At 37.9% G+C, this 16930-nt stretch overlaps 1 protein-coding gene across 2 annotated transcripts in view; it reads left to right on the top strand.

Annotated features, from left to right (window-relative positions):
• Nucleotides 1–4506: 4506 nt before the first annotated feature.
• Aoah (acyloxyacyl hydrolase) overlaps nucleotides 4507–16930 on the top strand; it is a 213642-nt gene continuing 201218 nt past the window's right edge. Inside the window, exon 1 of one of the 2 annotated variants that reach the window (XM_048786464.1) lies at nucleotides 4507–4991. In XM_048786464.1, the coding sequence (XP_048642421.1) occupies nucleotides 4862–4991 (130 nt within the window). In that variant the 5' untranslated portion in view covers nucleotides 4507–4861. The remainder of the gene's footprint in view (nucleotides 4992–16930) is intronic. The other variant, XM_015490228.2, reaches the window with a different exon arrangement.

The following is a 16930-nucleotide window of genomic DNA, read 5'->3' as shown; positions in this document are numbered from 1 at the left end:
GATCCTTAAGGACACCCTGGGACTACCATACTGACCCTGAACTGCCAACTTTTAGATTTTTTTCTATCTAAAAGTTAATGGATGAATGAATGAAATTCCTAGTTGCTTAAGTTATATTTGCTTTGTTTTATTCTGTTATGTGCATTCAGACTTAACTTTACACCTTGGAGGTGGAGGTAAGAGTGATTTAAACCTCCTGGGTCCCCAGTTTATAGGATGTGGGAGTCTGAAGTCCTCCACGCTTGTGCACTTGTTTCTGCCTTCCTTCTTAACTCTGCCCTCCTTTGATCATGAACGTCAGGCCCTCATTGGTGTCCACAAAAGTCCATTCAGGATCTGGGCACACTACCATTTCTCCCGCACGTAGCCAGCAAACTGACCCCCGCACCCCCCATCAAACCGTCCTGTTAGCACTGGTCTTTTTGCCAACTGCCTCGCAGCACTTCTCTCGTGGCTCTTTAGGCAGGAAGAACCCAGTGTCTCCCCCGTTTCTGCTTCCCCTTCTCTCTCTCCTTCCTCTACTTCTCATGTCCAAATTCGTCTGCCTGACTCATGAAAAGCTATTTGCACAGCTCCTTTCCCCAACCATCAGTACCCAGCAGACAAAGGAACTTCTACTTCAGAGACTTCACCCTCTTTAGAAGGTGGTTGTAGTTACAAATGACATAATTTTTCTGAGGTATGTTTCTGGAAAATTGAATAAATGTGTCCTAAGACTTTTATTCTTAGTAGGTGTAAATGTACTCCCCCAAATCTCGAGCATCTCAAAATGCAGAAATGAGTGGGTATGGAACGGGTGGGGGTTGGGGAAGGAGACTTGGCTGCTCTGGTTACTTTGCAAGCTTTGGCATCTACTGCAGCGATAATAAGGCATGCAGGACCACTGGCTTATTTTCTGGTGCATGGTTCTTCCTTTGTAAGTAACCAGTGTACTTCTTAGGAGATGGGTTCCCAGGTTTTTACCAGTAACAGTACCCATGCTTGATGTCTTTTTTGAGCCTGTTCAGTAAGACCTCACCTTCCAAGCATGAAAATCACTTCCACCTATTGAAAACCTATGATGTCATTTCTCTGGAGTTTTCTGGATTCTAACCTTGTATGCATGTGACTTCATTACTAAAACAAATCCATTTAAGTGTTCTGAGATAATATATTATGTGAAACATTAAAACCCAATGTCACTTGAGAAAGATAATATTAATTCATTGTTAGCTTTGACATTTTTAATTTCTTTTAAATTGACACATAGTAATTGTACACATTTATGGGGTACAGTGTGACATTTCTATACATATATACAATTTATAATGATGAGGTCAGAATAATTGGTGTGAATATCCCCTTGGACATTTCTCACTGTTGGTTTTAAATTTATCTAGCATTTAACTTAGTTTTTTTTTTTTCCACACATGATGTCTCTTTAATTTTCACAATTTTTCTATAATATTACATTATATACCCCATTTTATAGTTAAATCAACTGGTATTCAGAAACCGAGAGTAGCTAGCCCTAGGCACACAGCGACTGTGGTAGAATCATGATGACAATGTATGTCGTCCTCTCCTAACCTTGGAATTCTTTCTTGTCGTGGACTAACTTACCATTTCCTTAGCAGAGGAAGGCTAGCCTAGAGCTGGCATCCTTGAGCGGAGAGAAGCGTGTCCATGAAGGGCCTGGGTTTGCCAGGTTGGAATGGATTAGTGCAGAAGACAATCCTAAGAAGCCTCCAGAAGCAAGGAGAAGACAGAAGGAACTTAGGCATTAGAAAAAGGAGCAAGCCAAGACTCAGGGCACCTCTGTGACAGTGCCAGCTTTTACTGTCACCAGGTCTTTTTATTTTCTTAATTCTTTTTTTCTGATTAAGGAACTTGCTGTGAATGAGATGGTAGAGGCCAATGCAGGTCAAGTAGTAATCAGGAAGCGGATTCGGACTAAACAAGCCAAAACCGCAGGTGAACATTTAGGGACCATAAATCCTCAGCCTCCCACTGCAGAGAGAAAGGCTGCAGTCAGAATCTGAGCTCTGTGCGTGAAGTAACAAAGTGCTTCCAGGAAGAAATCTCATCCTCCAGAAAAGATTTTGAGAAAATCAAAATTAGAGCGGCTGACAGCAAGATTCCTCTGGGGACTCTTACAGGGTCCGGCTGGTGGTTACAAAGCACAGGTGGGTGCAGGGCTTTTCAGCAGGCTGTTCAGAGATCCTAAGTTACTTCTATTCATTATTCAATTTACAAAGGCTGCCCTGTCCAGCAGATGACATCAGCCAGCATGAGCACACCTGTGCAAATGGAAGGACCCCACTGTGGTGACAGAGATGAGAGACCAAGATTCCATGTGCACATGCCTTGGTTTGGTTCTCAGTATCAGCTGGCAAAGTCACATCCCAACATCTCTAAGGAAGCCCTGCCCAATAAGAATCACACTCCAGGCATGAAAAAGCACTTCCATTTATTGAAAACCTACTATGTGTCAGGTGTTACCAAGACACACCATTGGGAAATAGATCATCTTATCTCCCTTTCCAACTGAGAAATCTCACTGCTGGGAGCAGTAAGGGACTGGTTCAATGTTGTACAGCTAAACCAGTGACATTCACTTGGCCAATCCAAAATCTGAGCATGACAGATTTTGTCAGGGCTCACCATCCTTGGAATAGTTGTAGGTGGGACTGATTGGCTCACATACACATGAAAAAGGGCACAAAATTGGTGAACAGCCGGCAGCAAGAAAATCCCCACACTTCAAGATTTCCCAGACCTGTACAGCTATACAACTAGACCAGGAGATACTCGGGAGGCCCAGAGCCTGTGCCAGATGCTCTTTTAGAAGCCCTTGGAAGATGCCTCACCAATCTCTGGCAGGACAAAGTAGACCATGCATTCCTAGAATTACACAGGGCACAGAGAAGATGTTTGGTAACTGCTGTCTCCTTAATGACAATACCATTTCTCCACGTAGTATTGCTTGATCTGCAATCACCATGAGTGCCTTCAAATTCTCTAGAAGCCTGGCCTGGGGCACAGGTTCATCACACTCCCACTGAGAAAATAGCCAGAGCTTCCATTTACTAAACACTTCTTCCCAGGCAGGCTGCTTTCTAAGTTGGATATATCATCTACCTGAGTCCTTCCAGCAACCCTATGAAGCAGGTATTTTATTTTACATAGGGACGTATCATATTCTATATAGGGATATTATTATCCTTATAAAAGAGGAACCAGAAGGAAGACAGTTTATGTCACTGGTCTAATACGTGACTTGGAAATAAACAGGAGGTATGAGATGGCCTTCTGTCTTATTCACATGGCCCTTCTGTCTTATTCACTCTATTGTCCAGTCTTCCCAGGAAGCCTCTGGAAATTCTCCAAACTCCACTCCTGTGATGGTTGCCTTAAGCAGCAGCATCTTAGCCTCAGAGAAAGTCACAGTTTGTGGGAGACCAAGAACATTCAGATATCCATAGCATTCATTGGCCCAACCTATGCTGGGGGCATAATGAGAGAAACACCCCAATGTGTGCCATCTGTGCTGCAGATTTGGGAATTTTAGCCTCATTGACATCTTTAAGACCAATGCCTTCCCCAGAAATCTTCAAGCCATAAAAATTGGTACTTCTAATACCCTGGAAAGGATACAATTCTAGAACTTTATCTGCTATTTAAAATGCTATTCTTTTTTTTTAAATGCTACCAATTTAATTAGCATTCATAGTATTTCAAATCTGTATTAAGTTTTCCTTCAACCCTAAGCAGGGAGAAAAAGAATTGCATGATTTCTCACACTTATCTAGACTGTAATACTTTGACCTTGTCCTCCAATCTTATGTGAGAATGGCATATGACTGCTGTATCCTATTTTAGAACAAAGTATTCAGATTATATGTCTTTTCTTTATCTCTGATCTTTCAAAGATTTTTTTTTCTCCCTGAAAAAAACAGTATTCAGTTCTCACCTTCAAAGCAGAAAATCAGGCTCTTAAAAATGAACAAATATCCACAGGTGGGAAATGTAAATGCACTTTGAAATTCTGGAGAAAAAGATGCATCCAGCACAATAAATATGAGTTGATGAATTCTGACACTTTTTTTCCTCACTCAATTTTAAATCCAGTCCTGCTGACTGGCTGCCCATCATTTTCTGCACACCAGATGAAAGACCTTGAGAAAATTTGATCCTTCAAGGAATAATCTTCAACTTCTTTAGAGGACAGTGACTACTTGATCAGAATATCCTTTAAAAACAAAAGAAGGAGCCCAGCCTCACCACATAAAGCCATTTAAAGCACAGCTAAGCTTCGGATATAACAAATTATAATTTCCACACTCTGTGGGCACTGCCGATCATAAATTGCTGAAGAGTTGTATGTTTGTTGTGTAGCATTTTTCATCTTCATGATTGGTTTTACTTTTGTTTTGTTTTGCAAGAATGAAAGGGGAAGGGCCTCCCAGCCAACTCAACAGAAGGACTCTGACAGGCTCAAGGCTCCTGTGGTTTAAGGTCACCCACTGCAGCTAGGGAGTACGGAAGTGCTGTTGCCTATACTGTGCAACTTCGGTTTTCCCTTTTCCTGCTGCATTCAGCTAAGAGGAACTGCAAACCAAGGACTCCTTTCAACTCTCCCCAGCCCCAGGTCCACGTGGCTTTCTCAGCCTCTTGAAATAGCAAGTTGGGGACCTGTGAGTGTTTGTGCATGCTTTTTGTTTGCTTTACACTCTCTGAAAAGTGTGTATGTGTATGTTGGGAGAGCAAAGTAGAGAGAACAAGAGGAGGAGAGAAAGACTGATTCTGCAGACTGAGCTTCAGCATCCACTAATCAGCAGCCTATGCAGCCAAGTGGTCACTCAGAGTGCACAGCTTGGAGATGAACTCCCCCTGGAAAGCCCTCCTAGCAGCTCGGCTGCTCCTTCTCCTGTCCCTTCACTCCTGGGCCTCTGCAGTGTCCTATATTGACCAGCACAGCACCAGTCACTCCAATGGCCACACCTGTGTAGGTATGTAAATACTTTTTATATTTTTTATGTGAACAAATCAATGGTTTATAATGCTTTTCTTGCAGATGTCTTTCTTGTTTAATGACATAATACATGTGAGATTCAAAATAAGACACTGAAAACCTCACAGACATAGACAAATATTGAGTCTAAGGATAAGCATTCACACTATATGCCTCTATGTGCAAAGAAGTGTGATAATATAGTTGCTGATTTGAATTAGTCATTAAAGTCTTCTGCTTTGTTTGTGATTGGATTTTTTTCCCTCTTGGTTACACAACTGTAATAGCCTGACATTCTTACTCTTTTTCATGCGCATTGACCTAAGACATCTGAGTTAGTTTTTCTGCCCACCTTCTCTTCTCCTTGCCTATTCCTTAATGACTGTGAAATCTTGAGTAAGTTACTTAACCCTCCCCATGCCTCTGTGTCTTTATCATTGAAACAGAGATAATAATACCTATATCATGGGGATTTGGGAATACTGTGAGATTTGAAATGTTCATGTAAAATTTTTATATTTGTACACATTAAAGACTCAACTATCTTAGCTTCCTTCAGTCTCTCAGGGAATCCAGACTTGGTGGTCAAATGAACGCTTCAAATGAGATTAGCATCTGACTTTTTGATTCATTTTACTGAAGGTTTTATTTCCTAGTTTTTTTTAGAAAAAAAAATTGTTTTGATTTGGGATTTTTGGTTTATTTTGTAGGAGAGTTGGAGGTAGGGTCAGACTTTTGATATATATATTTTACCTGGGGCCTCCATAACAATGGTGGAAGTTTAGATGAAACAGTACATAGAGCCACCAAAGGGTCAGAACTGAGTAGTAGTTGTTCAATAAGCTAATATTAAAATAGAATCCTGAGACTGAGGATAGAGCTCAGTTGGTAGAGTAATTGCTTCACGTTCACAAGGACTTGGGTTCAATCCCCAGTACCACCACCAAAAATAATATATATGTGTGTGTGTGTGTGTGTGTGTGTGTGTGTGTGTATATATATATATATATATATATATATATATCTATATATATATAAAATCTTGGCTTGAAAATTCAGAGAAAGAAGTCTGGGCATAAGTATGGTGGCCTTACTCTTGCTACAGATGGAAAATAGGGATGCAGATTCTGACACTCATGAATTCCCTCTGGAAACTGTATGGGAAAATAGCTGAATTAATCCTGCTTTTCCAAAACTCAAGATCTCTGATAATTATACTTGTTAGGGAACACCTCTACTTCTAAAATCTTTAAATTAAAACCCAGAGATCCAAAATCCCTGGGAATCTATTTTCCAGAAACCTAGAAGCAGACGTCTAAGGCCTCTTGGAACCACGCCTGGGAGATCATCCTCCCTCAGGAGATCATCCTCCCTCAGGATTTCTTCTTCTTAAGTCGTTATTTACTAACATTCTATTTGCTCTAAGTCAAACCTTAAAGCCTATCAAATGGAAATATTCTTGAAAAAGGCTCAAGTAAAATCAGTTCTACATCCAGGCTGGTTGCTAATTCAATCTTTGGATTTAGTCTAGTTATCTACCTGAGCTCCTCTGGTCTCCATCTTGGCAAAATGGACATGAAATACTTTTTCCTTCCCCTGCTTCATTCCTAATGAGGCCACAGAGAGTTGGCAGGAGGTGTTGAGGGCATTCCAGGATGGGTTGTTCTGCTCTTCTTCTGGTGTCTAACAAATTAAAATAATAACCATTTTGTTTATGTTTTTGTGAGTCAGGAATTTGTTCGGAGTCTGGCTGGTGATTCTTATGCTCCATGCATGGGTGACCAAGGTGACTAGGTGGAATTCATATGGCAGATCCATGGGTTTGGGACTCCACAAAACAGCTTTATTTATATTTTGGCACCTTGGGGATGGGATATGGCTAGAAGTTTGGTTCACTGGGGAATGGACATCAGAGTGCCTACCCATGGCAGTGCCAGTGTAGCTCAAGGATCCCAGAGAAAGCATTGCAAAGGACAGGAACTAGAAGCCACCAGTCTCTCAAGGTTTGGATCTAGAAACTGGCATGTCTGCCATTCCATTTCTCCCACAACTCACAACTTCAGGCTAATTCTGCTTGGGTGACTTACTTTGGTGACTTTGGGTGATAAAGGTGGGTTGAGAGAAGTCCATTCAAGTGGTTAACATTTACTGAGCACTGACTGTGCACTAAGCCAGGTTCTAAAAATAGTCCAAACTGGTGTCTCAGTGATTGAAGTTGGTTCCATGGGGAACTTCACTCAAATTTGTGTTCAGGGGAACTTTTCAAGGACTGTTCTTGGATGGAGAAGAAGGAGAGAGAGGCCTGACACACACCATAAAGTTCACTATTTTAATTCCCTCTGGAAACTGTATGGGAAAATAGCTGAATTAATCCTGCTTTTCCAAAACTCAAGATCTCTGATAATTATACTTGTTAGGGAACACCTAACTACTTTATTTATTTAAAAATAAAGTAGTTTTTAGCATATTCATGTGTTGTGCATTGATTATCAAGATCTAATTCCAGAACATTTCATTGCCCCAAAACAATGCCAGTTATTACTGTCTCCACGTATCACTCAAATAAATCCTAAGCAGACTTTCTAAGACATATGAAAACTCCATATTAAACATTTTGAGGAACTGACAAATTATTTTCTAGAGTAGTGGTACCATTTTACATTTTCCCCAGCTATCTATGAAGGTAGTAATTTCTTCATATTCATGATTAACCATCTTTTTTTGCTTAGAGCTATGCTAGTGGCTAGTGGAATAGGACCTCACTGTGATTTTGCTTTGTGCTTCCCAGATGATAATGATGTTGAACATCTTTTCATATGCTTACAGGCAACTTGCATATTTTCTCTGAAGAAATGTCGTCTTTTGTCCATTTTTTAATTGGGTTGTCTTTTTGTTATTGAATTGTGAGGTTCTTTATATATTCCAGGTATAAGTCCTTTATCAAATATACAACTTGTAAATTTACTATTTTCTTCCGTTCTGTGAATTAACTCCTCTTTCATGATAAGAGCCTTTCAAGAACACACTTTTATAATTTTGATGATGTCCTATTTAGTTTTTTCTTCTCTTGTGCTTTTGATGTTATATCTAAGAATCATTTGTTTGTTTGTCTGTGGTGCTGGGGATTGAACCCAGGGCCTTGTGCATGTGAGGCAAGCATTCTACCAACTGAGCTATATCCCCAGCCCATAAGACTCATTTTTTAAATGGTGGTTGCTATTATTTTTTCCTCTTACATCCATTTTTTTTTAATCTTATTTCCCAGACATTGAATCCCTAACCACCATTTTGGCAAACAGGAGTGTAATACCTAGGCTTGCAAATAAGAAGAATCAAATGGGGTTTGGAAATGAAGCTCCATAGTAGAGTGTGTGTTTAGCATGCATGAGACCCTGGATTCCATCCCCATCACATAAAACATAAAAATAAACAAATAAAAGGAGAAAACTTTTTTACTGAGAATGTGAGAAAGAAAGTTTGAAGTCAAAAATAGTTAGACCTAAATATCAAGCCAGGAGCCAAAAAATGATGACTACCAAGAATCCAGGGAGTTCTTACTCCCAGACTATCAGCACTGGCTCCTCTCTGCCCTGCAGATGAGCTGTTTTTATTACTATCCACACTTTCATGCCAATTCATTCCCATAGTTCTGAGTTTGCATGTAATGGCACAGCCCTCACAGAGCCGGCCCACCTTCTCTTGTCAATTCTAACTTCCCAGCAGAGAGAATCTGGGAGAAGTGTTCATATCACTGAATAAGAGGAAGATGGGAGTGAGAAGAGCTCAAGGGACATATATGGCTCCTCAAAATGGGTTGAGAGGGTGTGACTGAAGAGATTCTCTAAAAGAACCACCACAAAAGTTACCAGGATATTGAGTCAACATCCCATGACAAATAACCAATCCCAGCTCCAGTCCCAGAGAAGATTTGCAGTGGGGAACCAACCAGCAAACCTGAGGACATGGTCTTGAATATATGCCAACATCAGAACTAAGCTTTGGAAATCCCAGTTCCCCAGTCTCCTCTTTTTATAAGCAACAAACTAGTCATCCCATTTGGTCACTAAACAAGTGCTGATTCAACAGTGCTTGGGCGGGTTTTGCCTTTCTGCCATTTTTCAAATGTCATGGAATCAATAAGGCAAGTTCACTTTTGTAAAGCATTATTTTCTTTACATGGATGATTTATGGGAAGTTAATCCTTATGGTTTCTCGGTCATTGGCATTTAAATTAATCCATCCAGTTTGGGATATTTTAAAATGCTTGGGAATTTTTTAAAGTGTTAAAAACACATTCCCCCCCCCCATTCCTTTTATGTTAAATATATAAAATGTCTTTACAGTCAGGTTGTACCTCTCTCCAGCCACGTATCCCACACAGAGTAGTCAGAAATGACTCTAGGGCTTGAGTGATAAAGAGAAAAAGGTGGTCTATAGTTTCAAGCGCATGCAAGTGAAAAAAGACAGTGTCTCTGCTAAAAATAGGAAAGATTTAAACAGACCCAGCACAGAAGGGTGCAAATTTATGATCACAATTTAGATAGAAATTTCGCTTTCTCTATTTTCTGTAAGTGAACACTTGTTCATAAGACACTGTTTCTGTGATAGTAGAAAACATTTCATCTTGCCATTTATGTGTTTAAGTATATTTTCCTCTGGATAACTCAGGTTCTCTTCCTCCCCTCCTCTGAGGGTGGATCTCTCTTCTGAGACAGAGCAGAGCATCACCCTGACATTCACAGTTCTTGGTCTTTGGGGAGGGCTCTGTCCCCACCCCCTCAGCTCCTACAGTCATATATGAGGCATTATGGCTGCTGGACTCCTCTCAGTAGAGAAATCTGGATAGTCTCCTCCAACAGTGTTGACCGGTCCACTCACCTCCACCCTCGATGGCCTTATAGGTAGATCCTCGAGGTCCAGACAGATCACCTGATTGCCTGTCTGCAACCTCTACACTTGCCCTTCACTTTGACAGTTTCCTTACACACTCTCTTCTCTACAATTTTCTATGTTTACTTTTAAATTATCCTTGAATTTAACTCCAACCTTAGCACAAGTGGTACTTTCCCGATCATCTGAAGTTATCACACTCCATCTGCTTGGGTTTTTTTTCCTTGATTGTCTTGGGGCCAAAACCCTGAAAAGAAAGACCACAAAAACACTGCAGAGGTGAGAAGGTCTGTGACTGGGCAAAGGCAGGACAGTGAGCAAAATCAGAAGCATCCAGGAAGACAGCATGCTGTTCTTCATGAAGAAAGTGAATGATTCTTTTCTTTCTGTAAATGTTCTGTACTGTGGGAAAGAAAACAAGAGAAAAGTACAGAGTGTTAAGCAGAGTAAAAGACCCATTAAGTTATAATATGCCATCTCGGTATCTGTATAACTATCTTCTTATCTAGAATGAACACTCAAACGTTAGTTTACAGGGATGATATGATTAACTCTGAATGGCAACGTTACTGGTGATTTTTATTTTCTTTTCAGTGCTTTTTTGAATTTTCCATAGTTTGCTGTGGAAGCAATAGGAAGGCATGAAGTTTAAGAGCGATAAAACTTGGGCTCTTTTTAGAGTCAGATGACCTGGGTTTGAACCCTGGCTTTGCTGTCCTATTTATGTTGGGGACATAACTTTATCTGCACCTCCTTTCCCTAATCTGCAAATTGAGAATGACACAGGGTGATGTGAAGGTCTGAACAAGTAAATACACATGGTAGTCTGAGAACTGTGCTGGGTCCATCCTGAAGTACTCAAAGGGGTTATGATTATCTATTCTTTTGGAAATCAGGACAGAAATGTATAGAAATTTTGTTCTAGAAGTCCCAAAATTAAATCTATTGCAAATTAAAGAGTTCTGAGTAACTGAATGATTACATGCCAATCTACATCTTGTGTAAATACAAATTCAGGGAAGATTCCTTTATAAATAGATTTCATAGTGTCTTAGTTTGGCATTGTTATATAATAAATTACCACACGCTTATCAACTTCAATCAACACAAATTTATTATCTCCCAGTTTCTGCAGATCAGATGACTGGCCATAACATCATGGGGTTCTCTGTTCAGGATTTTGCAAGGTTGGCTGGGGCTACAACTGATTTAAGACTCTGGTCCTCTTGCAAGTTCACAGGTTGTTGGCAGAATCCAGCTCCTTCCAGCCGCAGGACTGAGGTCCCATGAGTAGAGGCTGTCTCTTTGCACAGGAAATTAGCAACTCAAGAAATAGTTCACTGTTTCTTTCTTATCCAACACCAGAGAGAACAAACTTTCCCAACTGTGTGAGGCCCACACAGGAAAATCCTGATGAACTCAAAGTAAATTGATTAGAATCCTTAATTACATATGAAAAATTCCTTTAGTCATTTTTATATAATGGAATCGAATCATGGAAGTGATAACCAACCATAGTCATGGGTCCCACCCTCACTGAGACATGGATATCAGGAGGCAGAAATCTCATAATTTTTTCTACCATGCATAAAAATGCTCAGAAAAGGAAAAACAGCCATCAAATTAAACACTGTGATAATATTGCAAGAGAATTTATGTAGCTAAGTCCCAAAGTGATTCACCAAATAAACATGAATAGACATGAATACATAATGGAGATTCACAGATGAAGAGTAAGTTGCAGACTGAGTAAGTTTCCTGTTTTGGCTCATATTTTACTGTTGTTCTTCTTGTTCTTTTTACATATGCAAGTTTTTCCTCATGGACTTCACACTGTGTGAATGTGGAAAGAAAAACAAGTTGCTACAACACCATACCTTTTGTTTATAAACAGGTGTGGCAGAGCTGAAGGTAAAAGCCAAGGGAGACTTGGAAAATGGAGGCAACTTTGAATGTGCTCTTTAACCCACACTTGGATGGATGGATAGAGGAGGGGGTTATGAGTTTGAAGTGCTTCAGCACAGCCAAATGGCTTAGTGGCTCTAAGCTACACAGACACAGGTATGAACCTTACAACACCAAAATAAAAAATGAGCAGATAGCAGAGGCTTTATGCTCTGGAGAAAACAGATCTATGGCTGAAAGCAGGAAAATTACTAGAAAAGAAGGACTAACAACCATCAGAAAAATAAAACAGGATATAGAGTTACTAAATAGATTACTTAAGCTATCCAGTTTGCTATTTAAAAAAAAAAAACTTCCTAGACATGCAACAAAACAGTAAATAGAGACACATACTTAGGGGGGAAAACAATCAATAAAAATTGAATCTAAATCAATCTAGCAAAACTTCAAAGTACTGATATGGATACATCCAAAGAACTAAAGAAAACCATAGTAAAGATTTAAAGGAAAATATTATGACAATTTTGAGCAAGCATAGAGAATTTCAACCATGATATAAAGTAATAATCAGAGCTAAATAGAAATTCCAGACTTGAGAAACCATAATAACAATGAACAATTCACTCAAGAAGCTCAACAGAAGATTTGAGCTCACAGAACAAAGAATCAGTGAACTTGAAAATAGTTCAACAGAAATTATCCAAAACAAGAATAGTGAAAAATTGAGCTTGACGGAAAATAAGCAGAGCCTCAGAAACACATAGCACAGTGTTCAGTAACTCAACATTAGTGAAATGGATATTCCAGGAGGAGACAAAAGAAACAAAGGGGAAGGTGAAGACAAACTTGACAAAATCCAAACTGTATAAACACAGAGGAATGAGTCTCAATACCTCATATTCAAGCTTCTGAAAACCAAATGCAACATGAAAATCTTGAATGCAGCAACAGAAATGTTTGACAAACAGCTGACTTCTCATCAGAACTCTGGGGACCAGAAGGTAGTGGAAAGACATGTTTAAAGAGCTGAGAAGGAGGAAAGGGATTATCAAAGGATTATCAAATTAAACTATCATTTTAAAAATGAAGAAGAATGGGAAAATAAAACCGAGAAGATTCATTGCTGACAAACTTGCTATATAAAAAAAAATTATAGAAGTTCTTCAGAGAGAAAGAAAATAAATATACTACATGGTAACTTAGATCCATAAGAAGGACTGAAAAGCACTGTAAATCGTATATATGCATGAAAATGTAAAAGAATATATATTTACACATACATACTTAATTTTTTTTAAAAAATGAAAATGTCTTCAAAGAAATAATCATAATACTGTGTTATTTGGTTTACAGCACACATAGGTATAAAATGTAAGAAAAAAACAACCCAAAGGAGAGATGAAGAAGTGGAACAATATTTGAGCAAGATTGTGATGTTTTGCTATTATTAAATTTGTATTAAACTGAAATAGATTTTGACAAGTTGAAGTTGTACATTGTAACCTCAGCACAACTGAAAAATACTGATAATCAGAGGAAAAAATAGTAAGTTAAAACCTTGTTTCTCACAAAAGGAAACAATAAATACAGAAGAAGGGAGAAAACATAAGGTTTAACATTGCTAAAGGTTAAAGGCCAATGTATATTGAACAATCTAAAATGGCATTTTTAAATTTTTTTTTGATTTATTTAAATAAATGACAGCAGAATGCATTACAATTCATATTGCACATATAGAGAACAATTTTTCATATCTCTGGTACGTGTCTTCATACATGTACTTTGGATAATGATGTCCATCATATTCCACCATCCTTGCTAACCCCCTGCCCCCTCCCACTTCTCTGTCCTATAACATTTTATGTGAATGGATTACACACTCCAATCAAAAGACAAGCTAATCAAATGGAGTTTCAAAAAAGCAACATCCACCTATATTCTGGCTACTAGAGATACATATTAGAGTTAAAGACACAAATGGGGCTGGGGATGTGGCTCAGTAGTGGAGCTCTTGCCTAACATGCATGAGGCTCTAAGTTTGATGCCTAACACCAAAAAGAAAAAAAAAGGACACAAATGATTGAAAATTAAAAGATGTAAAGATATATGCTATAGAAATAGCAGTAAGAGAATTGAGTGAAATATATCACAATCAGACAAAATATACTCATACGATACTGAATAATCCTGACGACAAAGAGGTATACTTTATAATAATAAAGCAGTCACTCTGTCAATAAAAAAATTAAGAATTATTACATTAGATATTAATATTATAATGATCATTAATGTTAATTTTGTATACAAACTTAATAATAGAGCCTCAAAATATAGGGGACAAAATACTGACAAATGAAAAGAAAAATAGAAAATTCAACAATGCAATTGAAATATTTAATACTCCTTTCTTTGTAATTGATACGACTAGACAAAAAAGGATATAATGTTCTAAACAATGCAAACAACTAATTTGACCTAGCTAATAATCTATTGAACACTCTATCCATTAATAACAAAATAAACACTATGTTAAAGAACTTGTGGAACATTTTACATAATAGCCCATGTACTATGCAATAAGGCAAGTATCAAACCATTTTAAAAGACTGGAATCAGACAAATACTTCTCAAATTAAAAGTCAATAATAGGAGCTGGGCACAGTGGCACATCCCTGTAATCCCAATGACTCAGGAGGCTGAGCCCGAAGGATTCCAAGTTCAAACCCAGCCTCAGAAACTTAGTGAGGCCCTAAGCAACTCAGCAAAAACTCTGTCTCTAATAAAATATAAAAAAAAGAGCTGGGGATGTAGCTTGGTGGTTAAGTACCCCTGGGTTCAATCCCTGGTACAAAAAAAAAAGAGAGAGTCAATAATAGGAAAATGTTGGGAATGCTAAAGTACATAAAAGTAATTTAACATGCTTTTTTTTAAGAACAAAAAGGAAGAAGGAGTCACAGAGAAATTAGAAAATAGTTGGCCTAAGTGTAAATAAAAGCAGAACCTATTAAAGTCTGTGGAATGCAGGTAGAGTATGAAAAGAAAAATGTAACACTTTAAACACTTACATTGAAATAAAGATATAAAGACAATGAGCAAAATTTTCCCTTCCAAAAGGCAGAAAAAGAGAAATGATTCAAACCCAAATTAAGTAGAAGAAAGGAAATAATTAAAGATCATGGCATAAATTAATTTTAAAAACAGAATTACAATAAAGAAAATTGACAAAACCAAAATATGGTTGAGAAGATCAATAAAATGGATAAACTATTAAATATACCAATGATTAGAAAAAAAGGAAAAAAACAGCCATCAAAATCAAGAGTGAAACAACAGAAACATCACTGTACCCCAAAAGAAATTAAAACAATTGTAACAGAATATTATGAACAATTTTGTATCAAGAAAGTAGAGAATTTAGATAAATGGACAACTTCTTAATGGAGTACAAGTATCCAAAAATGACTCAAGAGGAAATAGAAAACCTGAAAAGACCTATATCAAGTAAAGAAATTGAATTAATATTTAGAAACTGTATTAGCTACCTAGGGCTGCCACAAATTAGGTGGCTCAAAAACCACAGGAATTTATTCTCTCAGTTGTGGAGACCAGAAGTCTTAAATTAGATGTCAAGTTCTTTCTCCTGGCTTTCAAGGCTACCAGCCATCCTTCACTTTCCATGGCTTATACTTGTGAAACTCCAATTCTGACCTTCAGTGTCACATAGCCATCCTCCTCTGTGTGTCTTCACACCGCCTTCTCTTCTGTGTGTGTTCTTATATGAACACTGATCACCTTGGATTACAGACCCACACCATGGTAGTATGGCCTCATATTAATTAATTACATCTATGAAGATACTATTTCCAAATAAGGCACATTATGAAATTCTAGGAAGGACGTGTTTCCTGAGACACTATTCAACCAATACGAAAATACTAAGCCTAGAAAGCTTCACTAGTAAATTACTGAGAGTAGAAATAATTCAAATCCAATCAATTTTCTTTTGTAAATTTTATCCCACTACATGTTATGTTTTACCTTAGAGCCAAATCCAAAAGCACTATAAGAAAAAAATTAACAACAATAATTTTATAAACACAGATGCAAAATCCTTAATAAAATATTAAACAATTAATTCAGCAACATAGAAAATTCATAATACACTATGACCCTAGTAGGGTTTAATACCAAAAATGCATGATTGCTTAAATATCTGAGAATCAATAATGAAATACACCAAATTAGTAGAATAGAGGCCATAACTACATTTTCATCCCAATAGAAATTGGAAAATTACTCAACAAAAGCCTTCACCCAGTCATGTTAGTCTCTCAACATGTTATGAAAGAAAGGGGGACTTTCTCAACCTGGTAAAAGACATCAATGAAAACCTTATCACTAACCTCATACTTTAAAATGAATGACTTAGTAATGTTTTCTTCCTAAGATCAAAAGAAAGAAAGAAGGTCCAGCCTCACTACTTCTAGTAAGCATTGTATTGGAGAAATATTACATCTGGTTAACTAAAGAAAGGGAAATAACAAAGGCATGCAGATTGGCAAGAAATAAATAAAACTTTATTTTCAGACAATATGATTCTAAACATAGAAAATCCTTAGGTATGTGCAAAAAATAAACTATTAGAACAAAGGAGTTTAACAAGTTTTCAGTTTCAAAATTAATATAGTCAGTCTCTTCTATTTATATAACTAAATGTCTGAGAAAGGTTAATTTATAAGGAGTCTAGGTTTATTTGGCTCATGGTGCTAGAAGCGGGGAAGTACAAGATTGTGGCGCCAGCATTTGAAATGGGCCTTCTTACTGCATCATAATGTGGTATTGGACTTCTCCTGGTGAGAGAACAACCATGCTATCTTAAATCTCTCTTCCTCTTTTCATTAAAGTTACTAATCCCAGCTGGGCATAGTGGCATGCCTGTAATCCTAGCAGCTCAGGAGGCTGAGGCAAGAGGATCCTGAATTCAAAGCCAGCCTCAGCAATTTATCGAGACTCTAAGCAACTCCGCAAGACCTCTGTCTATAAATAAAATATTAAGAAAGGGCTGGGGATGTGGCTTAGTGGTTAAGAGCCTCTGCGTTCAGAGTTTAATCCCCGATACCAAAAAAAAAAAAAAAAAAAAAA

This window comes from Marmota marmota, unplaced genomic scaffold (assembly GCF_001458135.2).
Source record: "Marmota marmota marmota unplaced genomic scaffold, marMar, whole genome shotgun sequence".
Classification (NCBI taxonomy): Eukaryota; Metazoa; Chordata; class Mammalia; order Rodentia; family Sciuridae; genus Marmota; species Marmota marmota.
This window is presented reverse-complemented; position numbering and strand designations above follow the sequence as displayed.